The sequence below is a fragment of the Podarcis cretensis genome, assembly GCF_951804945.1.
Source record: "Podarcis cretensis genome assembly, chromosome: 2".
Lineage (NCBI taxonomy): Eukaryota > Metazoa > Chordata > Lepidosauria > Squamata > Lacertidae > Podarcis > Podarcis cretensis.
In genome coordinates, this window is record NC_137171.1 from 84,641,804 (window position 1) to 84,668,650 (window position 26,847).

Sequence of the window (26,847 nt, forward strand, 5' to 3'; positions counted from 1 at the left end):
CTGGCCCGTGCCCAACTAGCTTAACTGAAAAATCTGAATTTCAAAGTCTCTTCTCTATAGCCTGCCTCTGTTCCTTCAAATTTATTAGTGTTCTATAGCAAATGAACAAAGGGAGGCTGAAGATTCTGGATGCATTAATCTTGTGCCCATATGGGAACATTGCAGACGAATGCATGGCAGTTTCTAGGCAGCAAATGCTTCGTTTCTTGGCACCTAATTTAGCTGTTTTACAGAATCAAAAGTGAAGTTGACTGTCTTGTGGTGTTAATAGGTGCAGCTCAGACTGTAACGGACGAATGGGAAACTGGGAAAGCAGGTTGCAGCCAACATATGGGTGGCCTGTTTTGATGTTGTTGGAAATACCTTAGATACAGAATGTTGGATTTTGAATGGGTCTGTTAGGTTTAAACTATTGGAGTTGATATATAAAACACCCTTTGCCATACACAAAGGTTTTATCAGCTGAAGATTTCTTACATTTCCATTAGTGGGTTTTTCTTTTGCCCTTCCTGTATCTCTTATTTGTAGATTATAAATTTGATAGTTACGGACTTGGGAGTATACATACACAGTGTAGACATCCATGTAGAGGTCAGGAGGGTGGCAACACAAGAATGGGCCTTCTCTGCAGTGGCTTCCTGTCTGTGGAATGCTCTCCCCAGGGAAGTTTGTCAGGCACCTTCACTATACATCTTTAGGCACCAGACAAAAACATTCCTCTTCAACCAGGCCTTTGCCTGACCTGACATCCTATACCCTTTTTTAAAATGCTGGCTCTTTTCGGGGGTGGGGGTGGGTCTGGTTTTTGTTTTGATTTTATGTAAGTGATTTTTAATGTGAACCACCCTGAGACCTTCAGGTATAGGGCAGTATAAAAAGGCAAAGGACCCCTGACAGTTAAGTCCAGTCGTGAACTACTCTGGGGTTGCGGTGCTCATTTCGCTTTACTGCCCGAGGGAGCCGACGTTTGTCTGCAGACAGTTTTCCAGGTCATGTGGCCAGCATGACAAAGCCGCTTCTGGCGAAACCAGAACAGCGCACGGAAATGCCGTTTACCTACCCGCCAGAGCGGTACCTATTTATCTACTTGCACTTTGACGTGCTTTTGAACTGCTAGGTTGGCAGGAGCAGGGACCGAACAATGGCAGCTCACCCCGTTGTGGGGATTCAAACCGCCGATCTTCCGATTGGCAAGCCCTAGGCTCAGTGGTTTAGACCACAGCGCCACCTGCGTCCTTATAGGGCGGTATAGAAATAAAACTGTAGAGGACCCCAACAGTATTTTTACACATCTATAAGAAGGGTAAAACAGCAAACCTTAACCTGCAGAGTAGTCGTCGTGTTATTTCTGATGTTTTGCCTAGTATTAAGCCCTTGCAGATTAACTGTAGTTAACTGATTTACAGTATCCTTGGTTTAAAAACTTGTATTTTGCTGAAATTTGTAAAAAATAGATTAGTTTGAAACACAGTAGGCTTAAGAGTGAAGCTAGCAAAATACGGGTCCTTATAGGGCATGACTGGGCACAATTTCATCTATAACAGGGCAGAGCATCTTGGTACCCTAGTAAAAACATACTAGTATTTTAGCCTTTAAATGCAGAACTTCTAAAAGCTTCATGCCAAGGCTGCATCTGCACAAAACCTGCCAATTGGGATTTCTCCTACTTGCCTCTACAACTTTGCTTGTATATACTGCCGAACAATTTTAAGTAGAACTCTGGAGGTTTGGGATAAGCTTTTGCTTCCTGGTGTCTGAAGATATGCACGATGCAGTATTAGGGGGCAGTTGTATGTCAGACTCTGCTGCTGTAGTTTCTGGCTTGTAGCAAATATCGAAATAAGAAACAATGTTTTCCAATCTGTCCAATCTCTCTAGGGTAGCATGAATGTTCAAGTGAGCTATGGTGGTGATCCCATCCCCAGGAGTCCTTTCACTGTAGGTGTTGCTGCTCCACTTGACCTAAGCAAAATTAAAGTTAATGGCCTGGAAAACAGTAAGTAACTTAAGTAACGTGAGCTTTTTTTTTAAAACTCATGTACAGAATAAACTATCTGGACTGGAGGTCAGGATGCCAGTAGACACCTGAATTGACAGATATTACTGTTTTGTGTGTTGTGTAGAACTTCTGAGTTTGTTCAAACCTGAGAATTTTGGGTGGAGAAGGGTGTATGTATATGTTCTCGCTGTTAAACTGAAATTTGGCTGTTCTCTGCTTTGGAAAGAGCAGCCCATTTAAGGCAAGTACTTGAAGCGAGAGTTCTCCGTTCTACTGAGTCTCCGTTCTACTGAGTTTGAGTGTTAACTCTGAGGTTGGCTTGCAAAATGAAATAGTAACTGTACAAATTTTGGAATGTACAGTCTCCCTATGTCGTTGTATTGATAGCTGGTATGAATTTTGTTCTGAATATGACCTATGGTCAGTGTAGAGAAAGAGAACATGCCATAACTGAGTCTCCTTTCCTTTCTGAAGGAGTCGAAGTAGGGAAGGATCAAGAATTTCTAATTGATTCGAAAGGCGCTGGTGGACAGGGCAAACTCGATGTGAACATCTTCAGCCCCAGCAAGCAAGCCGTGCCATGTCTTGTGGAGCCTGTAGTAGGCAAAGAGTGTAGCACTGCAAAGTATATCCCACGGGAGGAGGGCCTTTATCTAGTTGATGTCAATTATGATGGGAATCCAGTCCCAGGAAGCCCTTACGCTGTGGAAGCCACTCTGCCACCAGATCCTTCCAAGGTAAGCTGTTGCTAACCCTTGCTACATGGGTGGGTGAGATTTGGATGCTTCCATTGCTTGGCAAGTTGTGATGTATGTGCATTACACTGTTGAAAAGTGTGGCAAGTGTTATCTTTTAGCAGAAGCCCTTAGACGCAAATTTGGGGCATGGGCCCACAGACATAGATGTGCATTTGCTAACCTTACATGAGTTTGAATTCAAATTTCACAGAATCTTAAACTTATTAACCTCCCAAATTATTTAATTTGCACTCTCTCAGATCACCCCAGAGCACTTCCTCTTCAGTTAATTTGACCCAGTTTCCTAGCAGATCCTCCTTCAAATCAAATTACAGTGGTGCCCCGCAAGACGAATGCCTCGCAAGACGAAAAACCCGCTAGACGAAAGGGTTTTCCGTTTTTCGAGGTGCTTCGCAAGACGAATTTCCCTATGGGCTTGCTTCGCAAGACGAAAACGTCTTGCGAGTCTTGCGATTTTATTCACTTTCCCCCCCTTTTTCTAAGCTGCTAATAGCCGCTTTGCCGCTAATAGCTGCTAATAGCGCTAATCCGCTAAGCCGCTAATAGGGTTGCTTCGCAAGACAAAAAAACTGCAAGACGAAGAGACTCGCGGAACGGATTCTTTTCGTCTTGCGGGGCACCACTGTACCCTTATGCTATCCCCATTCATTACCCCTTCAAATAGCCTATTGATATTTACCCCCACCATTCAATTTCCCTCAAATTCATTATGGACTCAGAACTGTTCCAGAAGAGGTACAGTAATAGCCATGGATCTTAATTGTTTTCTCTCTTGGCGTTCTCATATATTACAAATTGGTAAATTTGTTAGATTGTGCAGTGAGTTGATATAAGACATTACAATTTACTCAGAATTATTTTGGATCATCTGTGATTACGCATTAATGTCTGGCATTTTGGTAACGATCTAAGCTTCTACGTTATTTTAATGCATGTTGAGCCTTGTAATTGCTGGCAGGATTAAAAGGCCTATTTCTTTCGTAGTTCCTGTTGAAGAAATGTTGGCAATTTCTGAAGAAGTTAATGATAAATCACATGGGACCGTTTTAGCTCTTGTTTTCCTTTGTGCTGATTGGGTCAGCTCTCTTGCTTTCAAAACAGATTAGATTAATGAGAATCAAGTTGGCAGCAATATGCTAATTAGGCCAACTGTTGTGCAATGTCGCTACATTTTCAAAATCGAAGAAAAAAATGTTGAGCTTGAAATCTTGCTGACTTGTGATAATGATAACTTGTGATAGTGATGATAACAGTGCCTTTGAACAATAGAAATACTGTTTGGTTCTTATACATCTATTTAGTGACTGCAGACCACTAACATAAGAGAACTCTAGAACTGGCTCCGATCCCTTTCTGGTTAAATACTTAATTCAGCACTTGTTCTTCCCAGGTGAGAGCCTATGGTCCAGGTCTTCAAGGAGGCCTTGTTGGAAAGCCTGCTGAATTCACAATAGACACCAAAGGAGCTGGAACTGGTGGTCTGGGGTTGACAGTCGAAGGCCCGTGCGAAGCCAAGATAGAATGTTCCGATAATGGGGACGGCACTTGCTCAGTCTCCTACCTGCCTACGAAACCTGGCGAATACCTTGTGAACATCCTCTTTGAAGACGTCCATATTCCTGGCTCTCCTTTCAGAGCAGACGTTGAAATGCCTTTTGACGCTTCTAAAGTAGTCGCCACAGGCCCTGGGCTTGAACATGGCAAAGTGGGGGAAGCAGGCTTGCTACATGTAGACTGCTCAGAAGCTGGGCCTGGGACTCTGGATATGGAAGCTGTGTCTGATTCTGGCTCCAAGGCAGATGTCGAGGTTCAGGATAACAAGGATGGAACCTACGCAGTTACATACGTCCCACTTTCTGCCGGGATGTACACACTCAAGATGAAATACGGCGGAGAACCAGTGCCAAACTTCCCTGCACGGGTCAAAGTTGATCCGGCTGTGGACACAAGTCAAGTCAAAGTGTTTGGGCCAGGAATTGAAGGAAAAGGTATGCCTCCCTTAGTTTCTCTTTAGGTTTGTAGCACTTGTAGAATCTAGTTGGAAGGTACCCAAGAGTCATCTAGTCCAACCCCCTGCAGTGCAGGAATCTCAGCTAGAGCATCCATGACAGATGACCATCCAACCTCTGTTTAAAAACCTCCAAGGAAAGAGAGTCCACCACCTCTCATGGGAGACTATTCCACTGCCAAACAGCTCTTACTGTAAGAAAGTTTTTCTGAATGTTTAGTTGGAATCTCCTTTCTTGCAACTTGAAGCCATTGGTTTGAGTCCTACCCTCCAGAGCAGGAGAAAACAAGCATGTTCCCTCCTCCATGTGACAGCCCTTAAGATATTTGAAGATGGCTATCATATCTCCTCTGTCTCCTCTTTTCCAGGCTAAACATAGCTCCTTTAAGCGCTCCTCATAAGTCTTAGTTTCCATACCCTTGATCATCTTGGTTGCCCTCCTCTGCACATGTTCCAGCTTGTCAACATCCTTCTTAAATTGTGGTGCCCAGAATTGCACACAAAATTCCAAGTGTGATCTGTCTAAGGCAGACTAGAGTGGTACTACTTCCCTTGATCTGTATAAAAAAATTAAAAAATTGTCCAGTAGCACCTTCGAGACCAACAAAGTTTGTTCGTGGTATAAGGTTTTGTGTGCATGCACACACTATACAGTGGTACCTCGGGTTATAAACACGTCGGGTTACAGACTCTGCTAACCCGGAAGTAGTACCTCGGGTTAAGAACTTTGCCCCAGGATGAGAACAGAAACCGCATGCTGGCGGCACGGTGGCAGCAGGAGTCCACATTAGCTAAAGTGGTACCTCAGGTTAAGAACGGACCTCTGGAACGAATTACGTTCATAACCAGAGGTACCACTGTACTTTTGTTGTCACTCGCATGACTCTTAACCTGCATATCCCAGTACATGCTTAGATGTGCCCCTGGCAGTTCACAGTGCTTTCCAGGAAAGCACCCTTCCCGCTACCAAATCACATGGCTCACTTCCTCATTTCTGTGGGTTGATAGTGACTCATGAGACTGTAGGAAAGCACCTTGGCAAAATATGGCATAGGTGAGCAGGTTTGCGGGAAACTGCTTGGTTGGGATCATTCTTGCATGATACCATTTGGGTCTCTGGAGTACCATTGCTGTCTCAGAGCGGCTGAACCTATTTCCATGCAGAAGCATGGAATTCTTGCACATGGTTCTGCCCAAAACAAAGCTGTTTCCCAACTTTATTTCATAGATGTTTTCCGTGAAGCCACCACCGATTTCACCGTAGATGCTAGACCCTTGACCAAGACTGGCGGAGACCATATCAAAGCTCAGATTGCAAATCCCTCTGGAGCTTCCACAGACTGCCTCATCAAAGACAATGCCGATGGGACATATGCAGTAGAGTTCACACCCTATGAAAGAGGTAAAGTCTGCTAGTTGCTACTGACTTTGGGAGAATAAGGGAGGAAATAGATCGTACTAAGTGGCACCATTCTATTTTACCATACATCGAAGAGCAGGCTTGCTCCAGGACAAGGGTAGCCAACTTGATGGCCTCCAGATGCTGCTAGACTAAAACTCCCATCTTCCCTGACCATAGGCTGGCAGAGCCATAGCTAGGTGATCTTGTGCCCCTGGCAGAACCGCCCAGATTGTGCCCCCTAGCCATGGACAAATAAGCTCTTCTTTCTGCCTCTCCTCCAACCCCCCACTTTCCACCCATTCAATTCACCATGAATTTGAAACCATTTATTATGAGGCAGTAATCAATATTTATATTTATGGACATATTTCTTGCCAATTTTTCACTCACCCACCCAAATCGCCTGCGCCCCTGGTGGGGGCCCACCTCACCAACCCCTAGCTATGGTCCTGCTGGCTGGTGCTCGTGGGAGTTGTAGTTGAACAATATGGGGAAGGCACTACATGTTCTAGAGCAGGCACCCCAAAACTCGGCCCTCCAGCTGTTTTGGGACTACAACTCCCATCATCCCTAGGTAGCACAACCAGTGGTCAGGGATGATGGGAGCTGTAGTCCCAAACATCTGGAGGGCCGAGTTTGGGGATGCCTGTTCTAGAGTAAGCTCTCTTGCATTCTGAAAATAGTTAATTCAAATAAGGTGGAGACTAATGGTCAGACACCTGTGATGTAACTTTTGCAATGCTTCAGAGACTTCTCCAGTAAACGTTCATCTTCTCCTTGCAGGTCCTCACACTGTTGAAGTAACCTATGATGATGTTCCTGTACTAAACAGCCCTTTCAGGGTTGATGTTACGGAAGGATGCCATCCTTCTCGGGTGGTGGCCCAAGGAGCTGGGCTACAAGAAGCCTTCACAAATAAACCAAACCCATTCACTGTTGTCACTCGGTAAGTATGATGGACTGTATTCTGATACATTAATGTGGGCAGAGTAAGCTGTGTATTTGTAAAATAAAGTTAGAAGATCTGACTGTAGATGCATGATGCAGAATTGCAGGTGTCCTTGCCTCTCCTTCCAAAGTAGCTGATTGACAGGGACATGCCATGGGCTAGGTACAAATAGCAAGAAGCAACTTAGAGATCTTGACGTTACCACAGGCTTAAACATTGTCATCTTCCTTACAAACCCGCCCACACACCTTCAACTCATTGCTTTGATTCTTGATGACTTTCCCCAGACTGTCTTTGTGTGATTCACACGCCTGCCAAGTAATGTCCTCACCAATGACTTCAGAATTCCCCAGGCTAAATTGGACTTTAAACTGAAGAAACCATTAATCAATCAACATGTAGACCTACCTGCATTACAGGTTCTTATTCTTCTCAACTGTCTAGTAGGCTACTGTCATTCTGAGAGAATGCAGCAGAGAACAATTAGTTGCAGTCATGCAAAGCAAAGTGGGATCTTGAGTTTAAAATGCTGTAATAGAAACATGTTAACTGTTTTTTCTCCTTAAATGCTTGCAGAGGGGCTGGAATTGGCGGCCTTGGAATAACTGTTGAAGGACCCTCAGAATCCAAAATAAGTTGTAAAGATAACAAGGATGGCAGCTGCAGTGCAGAATATATTCCTTACGTTCCAGGAGATTATGATGTCAACATAACTTATGGGGGCGAACACATCCCTGGTAAGACGGCTTGTATCCTGAGGTTGGATTCAAAGTAAAAGCCTGTGAACTGACTTTCATGTTGGAGAACACTTTCTTTTTTCTTTTTAAGGATTTTGTAATATATAATAAATAATGTGTGTTGCATTTGAAAAAGTCAACATATCACGCTTTTGCAAGAAAATTCCCAGTGGGAATCAGGGTCTCATAGCAGAGCCTTTAGATTTTTGGGAATACAAAGCAAATAGCCTTATTGACCTATAACACAATAGTAGTATATTTTGCTGCTGCTGCTCTTTGACCACTACATAAGAATTTGTCTTACAGAGTCCACCTAGTTCAGTGTTGTTGACACTGGCAGCAGCTCCCCAGGTTTTGAGTTTGGGGGTATCTCCCAGCCCTACCTGGATTGTCTGGAGATTGAGAATCTGGGATTTCTTGCATGTGAAGCTGATGCTCAGCCACTGAGCCACTGCTCTATCCCAAATGTATCTAAAGATTTTGTGGTGGGTGCTAGAACCAACTTTCAGTGCCCCAAAACATATTTTTCTCACCTCATTAGAGCATCAAGTTCACATTGCATACAGTCCCATTTCAATTAAAATTTAATCCTTGTCCATCTCAATAGCCAGTATAAATCTGATTTAAGTTGCCCAATTTTATCAGGATAGTCATCAGTGGGGGACCAAGGGAGCAGTGTGAGAGGAGCTGGGCTCCTTAGGGATGGCTGTTGATGCACCTTTACACAAGTTGCTACATTCCCCTTTGTACTGAGCTAGCACTTTCTTCATTGGCAGGCAGTCCATTTAAGGTTCCTGTAAAAGATGTTGTTGACCCCTACAAGGTGAAAGTCTCTGGACCAGGCCTGGGAACAGCAGTCCGTGCCGGAATTCCCCAGTCGTTTACTGTAGATACCAGTAAAGCTGGGGTAGCACCACTTGAGGTTACAGTAACAGCGCCCAGAGGTAATGTGTTTCACTGCAATTGCTTGATATTTCTTTTAAATGAGTTGTATAATTAGCAGAAGTCATCACTTGGAAGCACCTGAGTGGTATCTGGTAAGAGTTGTTGAATTGGAGGTACTAAGAAAAAGTAGCGTCGTGTACAGTTCTGAAGTGCAAAGTTTTGGGTACTGCTGATATAGCTGTTACTCTGTAGTGCTTCAGAAAGTTGGGAGCTTCAGTAATCAAGGTGCTCCTTTATAACTCAGTTGGGAGTCTTCAAGGCAAGTCTAGTGTTTAAACAGACATGGGAGGACAGCAGTTTGAGTACATTTGTATCTTGGAAGCTGAATGGAATACATTCCGGAAGTCCGTTCGACTTCCAAAACGTTCGAAAACCAAATTGAAGCTTCCGATTGGCTGCAGGAAGCTCCTGCAGCCAATCAGAAACTGTGGAAGCCCCATCAGACGTTCGGGTTCCAAAAGAACGTTTGCAAACTGGAACTATCACTTCTGGGTTTGCGGTGTTCAGGAGCCAAACGTACGAGTTCCAGGGCATTCAACAACTAAGGTATGACTGTACATGAAACTTGGAGTGGAGCATATCTGGTCATTGAACGAACTTCTTGCACTAAGACAATATGGTGTTCAACCAACAATCCCGCTAACAAGTCATTGTAATCAAATCTTGCATAGAAAGCGGCAGACAGGAGTATTAATATTTGATTGTTTTCATGATGTATTGATTTGCATTTTTGTTCTGTTGTGAGACGCTATGAGAATATAAATTTAAATAATAAAAACAAATGGTACACACTGATCCAAATATATTAATGTTGGTTTTTTTTTTTAAAAAAAAGCAAGGTAGCTCAGGTAAAAATAGTACTGTATCTCGTAGGGTGGTGAGAAATGGCCTAGGATCATCTGACAGCTGAATGGGGGGGGGGGGATCTACGTTTTGAAACACTTCTTGGCTACCTTGAAGGGCTGCTTACAACCTGTTAAAGATACAACCTGTTAAAGATACAACCTGTTAAAGATACACCATGTTAAGGTGGTTATCTCTTTGGCAACGAGTTCATTGAGCTACCCTTGGTCCTATCCACTCCTGTGAGACGCAAGTGTCTGGCTGCCTTCTCTGTGAAGTGCCCTGATCCTTGATAAGAGCATGTAGAAAGATTGAGGGAGGAAAGGGGACAGAGGTGAAGGCCTGAGGAAAGCGCTGTGAGGGGGTGGCTAGGAAACAAGGGTTGGAAGAAGGAACAGCCTGGTGGGATGAAGGCTAGTGGAAGAAGCCCAAAGCAATTCTGATGTTACTAGATGCTAAGCACTCTTGCGTGTCAACTATATAACATTGCCAGATACAGAATGCGAATGCATTGAACCTCAGATGAATGAAACCCTCCCCCCCCCTCCACAAATTGTAGTTGGGTCCCCTCTCTTACCTCATTCTTCCAGTTACTGAAGACCTAACAGGCTTTTATTTAATGTGTTCTGAGTACTGCAGACTTATGCAAGAATACTTGAGTACGTAAAATACTTCTTGGAGCAAGTACGTTTCAACTGTTGGCAGATCTAATTCAGCTTCATCTTAAGAAGTCTTTCTTCACTGAAGTTGTGAAAGCAAGGGCCAGGGGAGGCAATGGCATTTGGAATTAAATTGCATGTACACTGCACACCGTGAACCTATGCTGAATGGGATGCACTTTGTCTAACGTAGCCGTTGCATGAATAAACCACCTTTTGTGTAATTGGTTTTAGGGCAAACATGTCTCAAGGGACAACTGACAGAGCTCTGATTTTGTATTACTAAGTTAATAGCTTTTTAATTCTAGCTGATGAGCCGGATACCCAGTCATGGCGCAGTCCGCTGAAAGCAATTTCAGAGTTCTTTAAAGGTGACCCACAGGGTGAATCTAATGAGACAGGTTTGAACTTTTACTAACTAATTACCTGTGCCTCCAGCAAATCCTCTAAACTGTATAAAGTGCTGCTGTGAATGAGCCTAATTGAACTTCTGTGCTTAACTGCTGCTGTACTATTAATTCTCCACTGAGTTATCCTTTTTACTAAACAATTCCTTGTTTGATTTATATGCACACTTACTTTGGTCCTTGATCTAAATTGTAACTGCAGGCAGTTCTAATCCTGTTTGCAACTAATCTTGTGAAATAGCTGCATGTGCAAATCCACATATCTTGATTTTCTGGGAATAGGTCCTTGGAGCTCTTCTTACCTTGAACTAGCCGATCATAACACTTGTTTGGCAGCACCAAATTTTGTTGACTGCGCTCAACTTCTCAATGTCATACTGAGGGGTAGAGCCTAAAGAAGGCAGGGTATTTTTTTCCATTCTGCACCAGTTTTCATATATTTATTCATATGTCAGTTTGATCCCATTTCTACATTAATCTGCATTTTTAATATAAAAAAGCATGAGCATTTGTATTCAAATACATATTGTCATAATAAATACTTTAAAATGCATATTTTATCAGTTTCTCAACCTTTTAAATGCTAAAATATGCAGTTTAATTTTTTTTACACATTTTGCTGTTTTTGAGAAGTGTATTGCAAAATTTGGAGAGCTGTTCTGATCTTTGTATTAATCTGGGAGGTGCAAATTGATTTGGTTTGCTCATCGATGCAGACCAAATAAATCTCTCCTCCATGCCTGGGTTATAACGAAAGTTACTAACTATTCCTGACTAACACGCAGTACTGAATTGGATGTTGAGCCTAATCAGTAGTAGTGTTCAAATAAAAAAAGTCTTCCTTTTTCTGGAAGCTTATATTTAAATGTGCCCGATAACTGACCTAACCAGCTGTATAATTTTGGAACAATAAATCACTCCAACCCCTATTTGATGGGGGTTTCTTAGCTTACAGCCATTGGAGTTGAGCCAGCCAAGGAACTGCTAGTGATTTCACCTCTCTCTAATTGATGAGGTCACAGACTGGGAATGATAGGAATAAATTGGCTTATCTGAACAGACCACAAAGCAGATGTCTCTGCAGATTTCTTGCAAAGCTTTAAATCAGCATTGTGTGTGTGTGTGTGTGTGTGTGTGTGTGTGTGTTGGTGCTCAAAGCGGCAAAAATTGCTCGTGTGTCATTGAGGCCTTTGATGAGAAGGTGGCCAAAGGAATTGAAATGTGGTCTTTTTACTACTTAGGTTTGGCAGAACCTGTAAATATAGTTGACAATGGCGATGGCACCCATACAGTAGCCTACACACCTACGAAAGAAGGTCCCTACACAGTGGCAGTAAAATACGCAGATGAAGAGATTCCTCGCAGGTAAGAGTGGGGTGCAGGAAACAAAGCTTATTGTGCAAACTGCAGTGCTGTTGGTTGGCCTCCAAATTTGAGGTGGGTTGCATTGTTGTTCATGAGCTTAGTCTTTGCACTTAGTTTTGGTAAAGAGGTTTTAAAGAAATGCTTCTACAGCAAGGACTTGGTTCCTCCTGGTGGTTGTCAGAGAGGGAGAAGAGGCTACAAAGTGCTGTGCATTTCCTTGAACTGTAGAATCTAGCAAACATTCTGTAACTAGCCCAGTGTTTGCTTCTGCCAAGGACCAGCTTGTTTATTTATGTGCTGCTATTATTGCTTGAATGCCAAAATAGGCTTCCGAGAAGATTTACAAAGCACCAAAACGAGTTACACAAGCATTAAAATGCAAATGCCCGTCGCTGAAAGGCACAATGAAACAACACAGCAATTAAAAACAGGGGTCAAAAGATCTCTAGGGAATGCCTGTGTAAACAAGGGTGTCTGTCCCACTTTGTTCCCCAAATGTCTAGTAGCTTGTACATATAGTAATGAGTGGTTCCCTAACTCCTACATCAAAAAGGTTCAGTGACTAATCCAGTGTCTGGCCTTCAACAGTAATCTTGTACCTTTGTTTAACCTTCATGCCGGTGAGGCATCTACTTACATAAACATTCATGATCTTCAGTGCTGAAATAATGTCGCTCTGTTCTTTCAACAGCCCGTTCAAAGTTAAGGTGCTTCCAACATACGATGCCAGTAAAGTGACGGCGAGTGGGCCAGGGCTAAGCTCCCATGGGGTTCCTGCCAGCATGCCCACTGAGTTTGCTGTTGATGCTAGAGATGCAGGCCAAGGACTTCTCTCAGTGCATGTGACCGTAAGATACAATTTCTTCCTACTGTTGACCGTTTAACACGGGAGCTGAATCTTCACACGCTGAACTCAAAGACCTCTGGTATTTTGAGTAGGAGAACTAGAATGTTTCCTTCTGGTGCACTGCTGAGCATCACGGGGGGTTCAACAGGGCAGACCTCCATTCAGCAGTGCCCTTAAAGCTTACCTTTAAAAGTATCAGTTGGCAAACTTCGCTCGCTTTATATATCACCCAAATTTAGCAAGGCTACTGTGTGCCGACTATTTCTAGGCAAAGCTTGTGGCTCCTAATAGATAGAGGGTGCCCTGGACATAGTACAGTGCTTTTTGATGTGAACTATTCCTAGCCTTTTCAGATCCCCAAAAACTAGGCCAGTCTGCAGTTTTCACCATGAATGAACATAGACAAGGTTTTGTGGAAGAGCCAGTACATACTTCAGAGGTAATCATAGCTGTTCTGGGCTCTGTTTCAAGGCAGCTTTGTCATGAGCATTTGCAAAGACAGACCTTGGTTTCGAGGGATACTAGTTAACCCCCACAGCGCATTAAAGCTGTTAAAGCAAACAATTATGTATTAGCCAGAATAATGCATGGTGCCCCATTCCCCTGTCTAATAAGCAGTGCTATGAAAACTTTTTATAAAAAAATAATGGAAGAGTAGAGCTTGCATTTTACCCAGAGGACCTTTGACTTGCAGCTATTAGTCAAAAACTGCACAGATACAACACCTAAAAGCTGTCTGGTGGCATTATGATATGCAATAGTCTTGCATTAGACTCCTGTTTCAGTATAAACCTAAGGTAAAGGTAAAGGTACCCCTGCCTGTACGGGCCAGTCGTGTCCGACTCTAGGGATGTGCGCCCATCTCACTTAAGAGGCCGGGGGCCAGCGCTGTCCGAAGACACTTCCGGGTCACATGGCCAGCGTGACGAAGCTGCATCTGGCGAGCCAGTGCAGCATACGGAAACGCTGTTTACCTTTCCGCTAGTAAGCAGTCCCTATTTATCTACTTGCACCCGGGGGTGCTTTCGAACTGCTAGGTTGGCAGGCGCTGGGACCGAGCGCACCCCGCCGCGGGGATTCGAACCGCAGACCTGACGATCGGCAAGTCCTTGGCGCTGAGGTTTTACCCACAGCGCCACCCGCGTCCCTGATAGTATAAACCTAGACCATTCTTAATCAAGAAGAAACAGGTTAACAAAAATGACTGCTTCCAGTGTAACATGGAAAGTGTTTGCATTACCCACAGAAGCAAGCCAATTGCACATTGCTCATCCAAAGCCTGTGATATTTCTTGCAGAATCTAGGCAATGTGGATATTTACTGCCAAGTCGTGTCCTAAGGATTTTTTCTTGTCACACGATTGGCTTTTACAGGCAGCAACAAATCACATTTGTTTGAACTTCCATGTCACCCTCAAACTGCCCTTTGATTGCTTAAATACCAGGTCCCCTTGAAAATAAAAAACAGCATGTTATAGAAACTGTCAGGTTCAGGGTAGATGTAAACCTGAACATCTTTGTGATTGAGGTTTTCTTGCTGATTGTGGCTTCGCTTCTGGCATTTAGGACCAAGAAGGCAAACCAAAGAGGGTTGACGTCCAAGACAACCAAGATGGCACTTATGCAGTGACTTACCTCCCTGACAAGACTGGTCGCTACTCAGTTGGCATTAAATACGGTGGGGATGATATCCCCCTTTCTCCATACCGAATTCGTGTGTCACCAGCAGGAGATGCTAGCAAGTGTCAGGCAACAGGTAAATTCGTTCTGTTTTCTCACTGTAAGCAAGTGTTTTATAAGAGTACCGGAGCCAGGCAAGCTATGCAAACTGCTCTCCTAAAAGCCTTTGTACAGATATATTGACGTGAAATGGGCTACCTGCCCTATATGATCAGCACACATACTTAAACAGTAACTTTTAAAATCTGCATTTTCCAAGATAGCATTTTGATGTACAGCCTTTAAACAAACAAAATGCTTTGCACTAGGTCTGACTTTTGGTTCATCTAGCTTAGTTTTGCCTTACACTGGCTGGCAGTGGTTTCATGTAAAGGGCCTTCTCAGTCCTACCTGGAGATGCCAGGGATTGAACCTGAGCCCTTCTGCATGCAAAGCAGATGCTCTACCACTGAGCTGCACCCCTTCACCATGCACAGTGAACTCCCCTTGGTGATTGCAGTTTGATGCAAGAATAAGTTGAGCCCAAAAGTCTGCTGCAGAACTAGTTCAAAGTGGAGCCTGTGGCCAGATGCCAACCATGGGCCCCCAGTAGGCATCTTTCAAGCACAAAGAATGTGGAAGTGTTGGTAAGCATGCCAGTCTCTTAGGAAAGCATCCATTACAGCCTGAAGCAAAGCTCTAATACTAGAGCCTAGGGTTGACTGCAGGGAAAGACCATGTTTGCACCAAAGGAGTGACTGCATTGTTGCCTTGGTCCACAGCGGTCCGTTTCTGGTAGGGTGCATGTTGTGACATCTTCTGGTTGTTTAAAGGCATTAAGGGGGCACAGTGGGCTTCAAGGGAAAGAGCAGCTGTATCTGCTGCAATAACCATCTACTTCTTTTCACACTCCCCACCTTACAACCAGCAACCTGTCGTTTGAAAGCTGACACAAGGATCATGCTTTCTGCATGAATAAAGCTTTGTGTTGCTCATGCAGATGGCAAGTCATGCAGGGCTCCTTTAAAGTTAAGCCAAACTACTTTAGTGTTCACAAACTTACAGACCTCTCCTTATCAAAGTATGCTGCGGTGCCCTGATAAAAATTCTCATCTGTAAAACATTGCTGTCTTGTGTGAAAAAATGCTTTTGATGTGTTACAAGTGCCAGATAAAGGAGAAATGGATCTGGAGGTGCAAATGAATCTCTTCCCCACTAATCCACCTCCACATGCACCCAGGGGAACCTTACGCTACAGCTGGGGTGGTTTGCAAAGGTTTCATGACAAAAGCCTGGTTTAGGCTTGCTTGTCTGCAAAAGTTTGGATTAACTTGCTGTGTGTTTCATAATGCAGGTGTCCAAAAGGAAACTGCACAGAACTTTCTTGGCAGAAGATATGAGAATCTGCTCTGATGCTCACCATACCATTTATCTCCTAGGTCCTGGCATTGCAGACACAGTGAAGTCAGGAGAGGAAGTTGGCTTTGTGGTTGATGCTAAATCTGCAGGCAAGGGCAAAGTGACATGCACTGTCCTGACACCAGAGGGTACAGAAGTCGAAGCAGAGGTCATTGAAAACGAGGATGGAACATACGACATCTATTACACAGCTGCTAAACCAGGAACCTATGTAATTCATGTCCGCTTCGGTGGAGTGGACATTCCAAACAGCCCCTTCACCGTCATGGTAAGATACCTGGCTTTTGGTTTTGAAACCCTTTGCGTGAACTTAAGAGTAGACTGATAAGTAGTGAGCATGTTAGCTTTAATAAGTCACATGAAGTTTGACACAGTCGTTTGCAGCCTGTTAGTCCAATCCTTATCAAGAGTAATGAGAAGAAGGTTCTGATGAGTTCAGTAGGACAAACGCACAGGTAAGTGGCGCTAGGATTGCAGCCTAAATTAGCATTTGGAGTGAGCTGAGTGTTTTGCCTATGTGGTTCTTGTGGACAAAGCAGTGTTTTTTCAGCTATGAGAAATACTACCTCACAAAACCCTAGTGTCGGATGCCATTCTTCTGTTCAGATCTGCTGTTATACCACTTTCCCCCTTCTTCAGGGCTCTTCGCCGTTGTGGTCCCAGCTAGTTGGGAACTGTGAGCAAGAAGTCAGCCCAACGCAGAGTGCGTGCGCAAGAATGGAGTTCCGTCACAAAGGGCTTTGGGGCACATTCTTGTTTCATGCGGAAGAGAGGGAAGGTGGCTAGCTTGGAAGTGCCATGCAACCCTTGCATTCTGCTTCTGGTGTAGCGGCTTTCACCACTCCCACACTGCGTACGCCACAGAACCCTATGCATATGTAACCTCTAAGTTGCGATGTTTTTATAAGCTCTATGAATGAAGAGGGTTTTTAAAACTATACCTTGCCTTTTGCCACTAACTAGGCTACAGATGCAGATGAAGTTGCAGTGTTGTCTCAGGAGCCACTAAATGCAGCATGTCCCCCTGGATTCCATCCCTGGGTACCTAGTTTTGTTTTTTTACACTGTCTTCCGTGTTCCATGCAAGAGTTGACATCCTGCCTCTTGGGTCTGTTTAAGCTTGCTTTCTTGTCATATCTTACTGGTGATCAAAAAGCTACTTTGGGGCAACTTGGGTTTGATTCAGAACCTTCCTTCATATATATTTAACAACTCTTAACATCACAATCATTTTAAACGGTGCATCTGTGGTACTTTGTCCTTAGGGAGCTATTTTCTTCTTGACTTCAGATGGTGAACGGCTTCTTCCTAGAGTATTGTCACTGACCATGTTGCTCTGGCTTTATGTTTTGGTTTCTCTTCTGCTTTAAAAAAACCACAACTTTCTTCCAGACCATAGCCAGCTTCAGTGTTCCTTTGGACGGAGCTATCCTTGCATCTTTTACTCTTCCATTTTGTATGTTTTTAAAACTCTCTTCTGAATGTTTTTCACGTTAAACAATGAATGGGAGCGAAGCTTTGTGTGGTGGTCAACAGTCTGCAGTTGAGTGGTGTCTTCATTCTAGATGCAACTGTCTGGACTGACCAAAAATAGCTAAGCAAACTGTTTTGTGCTAGAATGACAATAACTTTTTCTCCACAATAGGTCACGGAAGAAGCTTATGTTCCTGATGGTGACATGAATGGTCTTGGGTTTAAGCCTTTTGATATGGTCATTCCTTTCGCAGTAAGAAAAGGAGAAATAACTGGTAAACAAGCTTTCAGCACACAGTTGATGACTCTCTTTAAAGCAGTTGTGAGGACCCTGTGGCCCGCCAGATGTTGGGCTCTTAACTCCCACAGTCCCTGACTGCTGGTTGGGGCTGGTGTGGGTTAGAGGCAACATCTGGAGAGCCACAGAGTCTCCAAACCTTAGTTAATGTCAAGGAAAATGCCTTTCCCCCACCTGTCTTTTGGGTGCCCCTTGCATGGCTCAGTAGTTTAGCTTTGTAATACATTGTAATAGAGGCATATATTTCACCCTGCAAGATACTCTTTCAAAAAGATGGTGCTATTGTTTGGCCTTAGCAGAGCTGGGAGGAGATAAAAATGAAGCCCTCCTAGAGTAGCCATGATTCTCCTGTCCTTGTGCCCCTTTGCGCAAGTCTATTTAATCTGCTCTTAAGCATCATCCAGAGCAACAGCTCTTCATTGGGGCCTTCGATTATTATTTCTTCTTCTTATTTATTGAATTTCTATATTGCCCTTCATCCGAGGATCATGGAGCGGTTCACAATATAAAAACACAAAAATACATACCATAACAATTAACATTATTATTTATTGAATCTGTATACCACCCTTCATCCGTAGCTCTCAGGGCTGTTCACAACAAACACAAGAAAAAGCCTTGCACAAAATGCTAAAACCAAAGTGCCTGAAAATAATATCCCACCCCTACACTGTTAAAAAGGCCATAGATTGTTTAATTTGCCAAAGGTCTGGTTGAAGAGGAACATCTTTGCCTGGTGCCTAAAGGTGTTCCAATGAAGGTGCCAGGCGAACCAACCTGGGGAGAGCATTCCACAAGTGGGAAGCCACTACAGAAAAGACCTTTCTCATGTTGCCACCCTCCAGATCTCTTATGGAGGAGACACACAGAGGAGGGCCTTTGGTCATGATTGCAAGGTCTGGGTAGGTTCATATGGGGAAAGGCTGTCCTTGAAGTATTGTGGTCCTGAGCTTGAAAACAGTCAACTTTGGCAGGCCATGGCAAACTCTATAGAGAGTTGTAGATGCCACCAGACCTGGATGGCTTTATGGATTTTGTCTGTCTAAGCCAACCTTCAAGGACACGACTTGTGTTAAAGAATATTAGCGCGTTATACTCTGGTCATTATCAGAAGAATAAATGGATCTCCAAGCCTTAATGCAGGAGAATTTTTGGAAGTGCTTTCAAAGAAATGCAGGGAAACCTTTGCACCTTTGTATAACCTCCCCCTCCCCTGTTTATATGAGTGAAAGGGAGGGCCCCAATACCATGCGGATTTGAGTGTGAAAACACCAAAACACATGGCTTTGCTTTTTGAAGTATTGTGCAGTTTGAATTCAGTTTGAGCCTTGTGTTTTCAGGGGAAGTTCACATGCCCTCAGGGAAGACTGCACCAGCAGATATTGTTGATAACAAGGATGGCACTGTAACCGTCAGCTATGCCCCTGTTGAGGTTGGATTGCATGAAATGCATATCAAATACATGGGCAGTCATATTCCAGGTGAGTGCCAGCTGATCTCAGATCAGCGCTATGTTATGTTACAAGAACTCAGCTGTTGTTGATTTGCTGCATTTGCCGTTGTTGAGGGCTTCATTTATTCACACTTTTTCTTCAATTGTGGACACTTCAGTCCTATGAGTTGCCTTGGTCTAGGGTTGTATTGCATGCCTCGTATGGCGATGGCAGCTGAGTGAAGGCAGGAGGAATTCTTAGTGGGTTTACAGCCTGTGCCAGACTTAAAACAGATTTGGCTTTTGTGGACAGAGTTTTGTGGCCTTACTTTTGCAGTTAGCTTGAAACTTATAATTAACTTATTTTAGTGAGGAGGTACTACAACTGGAATTGAGAAAAAGTTTTGAAATGCATGTGTAAAATATTAGGCCTCCTTTGCTTAAACTATAATCTGTGGAAAGGATCAAGCTATAAAGAGCTCAGCCCAATTTCCTAGTGAAGTACTTACGCTGCCAGTTTTGACTGCCTGTGCCACTTTTGCTGGCTGACTCACATGCATCGTCTTCATTGAGAAGCTGTAAAAATGAAATCTGAATACAGTCCATCTGGCTCCCCCCCCCCCCGCCTCCTCTCTTAAGCCAACACAATTAGCTAGCTTAAGGTTTACTACTTGGCAAGAATTCTCAATTAATTCTATCTGGGAAAATGGACAAATCCCTGGTAGTTCAGCTTTTGCATACATATTCTCCTGGCTTACTGGTATTGATACAACCAAGAATTCTGCATGGATATTTTTCCTCTTTGGCATGCTGGTGCTTCAGAGGTCACACTCAGTGCCTTTCCGCACCTTTAGTGCGCTGCTCAAATAATTTTTATTACATCACTTAGAGTTTTGTGACTAAGCAGCTTTCTAAATAAATAGAAAGAGGTGGATATCCTGTTCCATACTACCTGTGTGTACAGTTCCCTATCTACTCTTGGAAGTGGCATTGCAGGTTTCTGCCCATGTCAAAAGGGGCTTTTTGTCCCTTGAACTGGGGCACATCTAGACAAACTGGAGCCGGCTCATAGCTTTTGGGGAGAGGGACGCATTCAGCTATTTCAGCTTTGAAGCCTGTGGCAGAGCTAGAAATAGAAGCGCTAGTTAAGTCCCAGCCACAAGAACAGTCTCTGTATAAATCTGGACTTTTTTTATTATTAAAAAAATAGCATTGGCTTTTTTTATGAGCTCCGCGATGACTGGCTTAGTGACCCTGTGGCAAACTCAAACTTCACTGGCAGCAACCAGTTGATAAATTTGTAAGGAATAGGATCCTTAACATGGGCATGACCGAGGACCTGCTATTTGCTTGCTGGTAGAAAGCAACTGCACGGGACGGTTGGAGTCCCTGCTGTGTGGATGTATAAGCTGGGAGGTGTAAGGCAAATTCCTGTGGGAGACTTTGATGGAGGGTTGGGTGCTGCATGTGTTCATTATTTGCAGTAGTAGGCTTTCTAGAGTGCTCTAGTACACTTTGGGGCGGTGAATAAATGTGAAACCTAAATGGAAACTGGTGAAACACTGAAATCAGAGGAGGATAAAGTTACTGGAACTGAGCAGGATGCTTGAAAACTTTCCTAAATGCTCATGATTGACAGTGGATCTTGCATTTAATTTCTTGCAAGGCTCTCCAGCTTCAGAGGCATCATGCCTCCATATATGAATGGCTGGACAACTGCAGCACAAGAGAGCGATTGCCCCCATGTCCTGCTGCTTGTGGGTTTCCTAGATAAGCATCTGGTTAGCCATTGTGGCAAATGGATGCTGGAGTAGATAGATCTTGGTCTTATATAGCAGGGGTCTTAATACATAGCATTCTCTGTCATACGGAAGGGAATATAGGGAGGGACTGAAAATAAACTCTGTGTGTGCAAGCTTAAGACGTATTAAATTGCTGAGTAAACACACAAATTTATATTCGTTCTCTTTTGGAGAGATGTACAAAAAGATGTTAAAATAATTTAAATATCCTACATCATGTTTATGCATAGTTTTTCAACCTTTGCAGAGAGCCCTCTACAGTTCTATGTGAACTATCCCAACAGTGGAAATGTAACTGCTTATGGACCTGGCCTTGTCTATGGTGTAGCAAACAAGCCAGCAACCTTTACCATAGTCACAGAAGATGCTGGTGAGGGTAAGTAGTCTATTCTGTAGTCTCTGAAGAATTTACTTGACATGAATCCTGTTTGATTTTTGGTGGAATATTTAACTTCCATGTAAGCACACCCCAAAATTTACATTCCAAGGCAGATGCTATAATCAGACTTCGTAGAGGGTGAATAGAAATAATTCATCATTTTCTTCAGTTCCCCAGTAACTTTAGGGATCCATAAATATACCAGTGCATGATTCAACATAGCATCACTAACAGATTGTACTTCTGAAGCATTTTGCAGATTACATGATGTGTTACAACTGCCCCATCTAACATTATGGTCACCCTAATGATGGGTTAGGCTGAGAGCTACCCAAAGCCATGAAGTGAGCTTTAGGCCTGAGCTTGGATATGTACCTGCAAGTCCAAATACGATTCTGGACATTGAACCCTCCTTTAGGAGAAAGGTAGATTTTTCTGTATAGAGCCATAGATTTGGGACCCAGCGTCTTACTGCCCTTGTATATAGTCCAACCCCTTGTTTGCAGCAGGAAATTCAGAGCTGATTACAGTCAGTTTGACACAGACTTAATTCCCTTAATTCAAAGTTGCTTGCTTTCACTCCCAATAAAACATTTTTGAAGATAACTTGAATATGACAAATTAAATCTTCAGAGGGCTAGCCATGATGCTCAATCCAAGCAGGGCCCCCCACATCTGGAACTGAAACTTGGTTCTTAATTGAAGTTCACTGATTTTTATTTCAGACCATGTCTTGAAAAATGTAAGTTTGAGAATTCTTGTGGCTTTTTTCTCCAACATGACAGGTGGCTTGGACCTAGCAATTGAAGGTCCCTCCAAGGCAGAGATCAGTTGTATTGATAACAAGGATGGCACTTGCACCGTCACTTACTTGCCAACTCTTCCAGGAAACTACAGTATATTAGTCAAATACAATGACAAACACATCCCAGGAAGCCCATTCACTGCCAAAATCACAGGTACGAGGAGCACTTGAAACAGCTACGATGGGCCTAAAAGCTTTGTGTTTGCAATCCGTTGCATTTAGTATAAATTTACATAAAGAAAAGACTTGCCTTTAACACGCATACTCTGTGTAGACTGCAAACGGAGAACTAACAGCTTGTTTTTAACCATGTGGTGAAGTCATGTTGTGTTTAGCTGGCTTTTGCCCGGTAATTTAGTATGAACTGCAGAAACAAAAGGTTTCCTGCAATAACTTCTGAGCTTTCAAGTGTTGTCCAGTTACTGTCCACTAGAGTCCTGGTTTCGTGGAGCATAAATTTCCATTTGTAAGCAGCACACATGTCTTCTGATTCTCATCGATGCTTTCTTTGTAAATTTAAGTGGAAAGACATTTGGATGGTTTGACCAGAATGTTAAGATCCAGTAATGTTAATATCTAGTAGTGTTTTAATCCAAAATCCTAATGGGAAATTTTCCTTTTTAAAGATGACAATAGGAAGCAATCTCAAGTTAAACTGGGCTCTGCTGCTGACTTCCTGTTGGACATTAATGAGACTGATCTTAGCCTCTTGACAGCCAGTATTAAAGCCCCATCTGGCCGAGATGAACCTTGTCTTCTGAAAAGGCTACCCAATAACCACATTGGTAAGTCTTAATCATCTTCTAGGGAGGCTGCTGTATTGGTTGTGTGGTTCTGGCAGGGTGGTCTTGGGGAAGCTTGTGAACCTGGGCCACAATTGGAATCAAATAATACTTTTAATTTGTGGCTAGAGTGGGATTTTGATGCCACAAATATTTAATGCCAGCTATCTTCCAGGGACGCGGGTGGCACTGTGGGTTAAAACACAGAGCCTAGGGCTTGCCAATCAGAAGGTTGGCGGTTTGAATCCCCGCGACGGGGTGAGCTCCCATTGCTCGGTCCCAGCTCCTGCCAACCTAGCAGCTCGAAAGCACGTCAAAGTGCAAGTAGATAAGTAGGTACTGCTCCAGCGGGAAGGTAAACTTCTCTGGTTCGCCAGAAGCAGCTTAGTCATGCTGGCCACATGACCCGGAAGCTGTATGCCGGCTTCCTCAGCCAATAAAGCAAGATGAACGCTGCAACCCCAGAGTGGGTCACGACTGGACCTAATGGTCAGGGGTCCCTTTACCTTTACCTTTTACCTTTACCTTTACCTTTACCTATCTTCTAGTTCTGTATTGTGATTTGACAGTGTGTGTGGAGGGGGGGCCAAAAAGATAAAGTGTGAAGTTACAAATTTGTCTCGCTTCTAACCTCTGTCTGGCAGGTATCTCATTCATTCCACGGGAGGTGGGAGAGCACCTGGTCAGTATTATGAAGAATGGGAGCCATGTCCCCAACAGTCCGGTGTCCATTATGGTGGTCCAGTCTGAGATTGGTGATGCGAGCAGAGCAAGGGTTTCTGGACGTGGCTTAGTCGAAGGACGCACGTTTGAAATGTGTGACTTCATTGTAGACACAAGAGATGCAGGTCAGTACTGGGATTCCTAGGCTGCCAGAAAGTATCTAAGGGATGCCTGTGGGCTGCGGGTTGCCCACCTGTGATGTGGTTGATCTGCTGTTGTTGTTCTGAGTCGCAGTTGTTCGATCATCACAGCTACTGAGCAGAGCAAAATTGCCTGACTTGTAAATTGTGGTTGCCATGATGTGGAACAAGTTTGGATGCTCTGTCAATCTGCTAATTTATATAGGTTAAAACTCACAGCTCTGTACCACAAGCAGCATATCAAGCAAAATCCCATATGTGACCATGAGCTGAAACGGCTGGCTCACTTGGAATGGTTAATATACAATGACTGCAGTCCGTAAAGCTGTCCATCAAGATTTAGGCGGTGCTCATTGAAGCTCTTTACAACTGCTTGCACTCATCCCAGCTGCTTTCTTTTCTAGGTTATGGTGGGATATCGCTGGCAGTTGAAGGACCTAGCAAAGTAGATATCCAGACAGAAGATCTAGAGGATGGAACTTGCAGAGTTTCGTACTTTCCAACTGTACCTGGTGTCTACATAGTATCTACTAAGTTTGCTGATGAGCACATCCCAGGTAAGAGAAAAGGAGCCTACGTAAGCGAGCCATTGCTGGTCCACTTCCCCATCAGCGCTGACCTCTTGTAATAAGTGCAGTCTATAGGACACCATCTAGGCTTCCCACCAGGGCCTTCATGTTCTGAAAATGCCTGAAGATGCTTGATTGCTAAATTTTGGAAGGCAGGATAATAAACTTCTTGCGCACCTTGAAGATGCTTTTGTTTGAGGGGTTGTCTCCTGCTGCAGTGTAACACTTATCTCTTTGCTAGTCAAACTAGAATATTGGTTTGGTACAGGTGACTCTCAACATACGTGGGGGTTGCGTTCTAGGGTGTAGCTTGCAAAGCCAAAATCACGTATAGTCAAAATACAGTGGGGTCATAGGTGGGTGGGATTGCCAAAGCCCTTTTTTCCAGGACACCTGCCCCACCTTTAATTTATTTAAAATTCGCGAAGCATGTAAAGCTGAATGTGTGTAAATAGCAAGTTAATCTGTGTAGGAAGATGGGGTTTCCTTGATAGTCATTGGTGATAAGTCTCATGCTTAATGTGCTTAGTTAACAATGCAGTGGTCCAGCCTTCCTCAGTGGGAAAGAATTCTAAGATGGTAGTGGAAATAACTATTAGTAGACCATATGTTACTTTATTGCCTGTGAAAGTCTTTGCTTCCTGTACTGATAGATGGAACTCAGTGTTGTTTTGTCTCTACTAACTACAGGGAGCCCATTTACTGTGAAAATAAGTGGTGAAGGAAGGGTGAAGGAAAGCATTACACGTACTCGGCGGGCTCCTTCTGTGGCCACGGTTGGAAGCTTGTGTGATCTTAACTTAAAAATTCCAGGTAAGTTAGTTCTACTGTTTTGGAAACCATAAACCAATAAGGCATTGAATCTTCTGGGCATTCTTTGCAATCCGATTTAAAAATGGAATATTTTCCAAATACTTCTAGAGATCAGGGAAGGCATTCTTATTTAGATCGGGGCTTTGCATGGTAGGACTCACACCAATTTCTTCCTTGGCCCCATGAAGCATCAGTGGCATTTAAATTTTGCTTTCTAGCACATCACCCACTGACTCAGTTCTAATAACAAGTGACCTGGTTCACATGTAATGCTAAGCCAAACCTGGACTTAAGGTGAATGCATAGGCTATTCAAAATGATATCATTATTTTTGCCTCTTAGACCTTCCTCCTGTTGCCTGTCTACCTGAGTCTAAGCCACAATTTGACTTAGCACATGGCTGAACCCAGATTTGTTTTATTAACCAAGGTTTTTTCCTGGTTTCACAGTTTATGGTTTGTCTAGAGGAAACAAACCATGAGCTTGAGTTTGGGCTACAAGTTAAGCCAAACCATGGCTTAACTCACTGTAGCACAGCAGTACTGGATGAAGAACAATATGCCCAAAATTTCTGTTCTGGGAATTCATGCATTCATGCTATGTGTGAAGTACGGGTGTTAGGATGATCTCAGAAGGTTGTACTTGAGTCACTGTGATGCTTGAGCCATATTTTTGGAAGGGTAGGAGCGCAGTTGCTGCTATAGAGATCTGTATCATGTGGATCTCACTGGGGGAGACACATAAAATAATTGGCTGGTTAAAGAATAAATGCTATCTTGCTCATAGAGTGCACTAATATACAGAATATATTCAGCATGCTGCTTCAGTTTAATACATATTCTGACATCTGTTTTTATCTCTTTCTCTGCTGCTCTAATCAATCTTGGTCTTCCTGTCTTCTGTTCCTTTCTTTCCCTCTATTGCCTTCTCATAGTTACATGGTTCCAAATGGCTATATGTCTGGAGAGATTGTCCCGTGTTTCACACCAGTTCATTCCCACTTTCCTGTGTGTTGAGCAGAAGGAAAACTGCCAGACTCAATTGAGAGAATCTTGGTGTCCTAGTTTCACAAAAAAACCAGCCAACATCAGACAACAATGTTTCCAATCGGTCCTTCTATGGGATCTACAGATGTATTACATACCTGGCTCCTTAGGGGTAGTGGGTACGTTGTAGTACTGAGGTTGTTCTATAACTGCATTACATACTTCAATAAAATCTGCTTTAAGGCGCAATGCATGGCAAGTCAGCAGCAAAAGTATTTGTTACAAAGACCTGTAACAAACCCTCAGTCAGTAATGGAGCCTGTGGCCCTCCAGATATTGTTGAATTCCAATTTCTATCAGTTCTTAGAATGGGTGATGTTCACTGCACTAAATCCAACTCTGTTCCCAAATAAAAATAGCTTCTTCCTTTCCTTTCCTTTCCTTTCCTTTCCTTTCCTTTCCTTTCCTTTCCTTTCCTTTCCTTTCCTTTCAAGAGAACGTCAAAGAATCTTAAGCACAACCCCTCCTGGACATATTTGTCTGTAACTTGGTAGATTTGATGTCCTCTGTTGTGGGGGGAGTGTATTATGCCTGCAAATTCCATCCTCTTCTGTCAACAGGAAAAGGTCGGGGGTTTTTTACTTTCCAG

General features: G+C 43.4%; 1 protein-coding gene across 5 annotated transcripts in view; it reads left to right on the forward strand.

Annotated features, from left to right (window-relative positions):
- FLNB (filamin B) overlaps nucleotides 1–26,847 on the forward strand; it is an 82,754-nt gene that overhangs the window by 45,685 nt on the left and 10,222 nt on the right. The window contains exons 19-40 of one of the 5 annotated variants that reach the window (XM_079966994.1): nucleotides 1,879–1,996; nucleotides 2,474–2,736; nucleotides 4,148–4,745; nucleotides 5,994–6,167; nucleotides 6,951–7,113; nucleotides 7,693–7,853; nucleotides 8,630–8,797; nucleotides 10,609–10,701; nucleotides 11,949–12,072; nucleotides 12,764–12,920; nucleotides 14,485–14,674; nucleotides 16,017–16,264; nucleotides 16,960–17,037; nucleotides 17,642–17,744; nucleotides 19,108–19,248; nucleotides 21,249–21,377; nucleotides 22,166–22,339; nucleotides 22,812–22,970; nucleotides 23,612–23,815; nucleotides 24,235–24,387; nucleotides 25,090–25,212; nucleotides 26,147–26,607. In XM_079966994.1, coding sequence (XP_079823120.1) covers nucleotides 1,879–1,996; nucleotides 2,474–2,736; nucleotides 4,148–4,745; nucleotides 5,994–6,167; nucleotides 6,951–7,113; nucleotides 7,693–7,853; nucleotides 8,630–8,797; nucleotides 10,609–10,701; nucleotides 11,949–12,072; nucleotides 12,764–12,920; nucleotides 14,485–14,674; nucleotides 16,017–16,264; nucleotides 16,960–17,037; nucleotides 17,642–17,744; nucleotides 19,108–19,248; nucleotides 21,249–21,377; nucleotides 22,166–22,339; nucleotides 22,812–22,970; nucleotides 23,612–23,815; nucleotides 24,235–24,387; nucleotides 25,090–25,212; nucleotides 26,147–26,388 — 3,963 coding nt within the window. In that variant the 3' untranslated portion in view covers nucleotides 26,389–26,607. Of the gene's footprint in view, nucleotides 1–1,878; nucleotides 1,997–2,473; nucleotides 2,737–4,147; nucleotides 4,746–5,993; nucleotides 6,168–6,950; nucleotides 7,114–7,692; nucleotides 7,854–8,629; nucleotides 8,798–10,608; nucleotides 10,702–11,948; nucleotides 12,073–12,763; nucleotides 12,921–14,484; nucleotides 14,675–16,016; nucleotides 16,265–16,959; nucleotides 17,038–17,641; nucleotides 17,745–19,107; nucleotides 19,249–21,248; nucleotides 21,378–22,165; nucleotides 22,340–22,811; nucleotides 22,971–23,611; nucleotides 23,816–24,234; nucleotides 24,388–25,089; nucleotides 25,213–26,146; nucleotides 26,608–26,847 lie in introns of those variants that run through there. The other 4 variants (XM_079966990.1, XM_079966991.1, XM_079966992.1 and 1 more) reach the window with 4 other exon arrangements.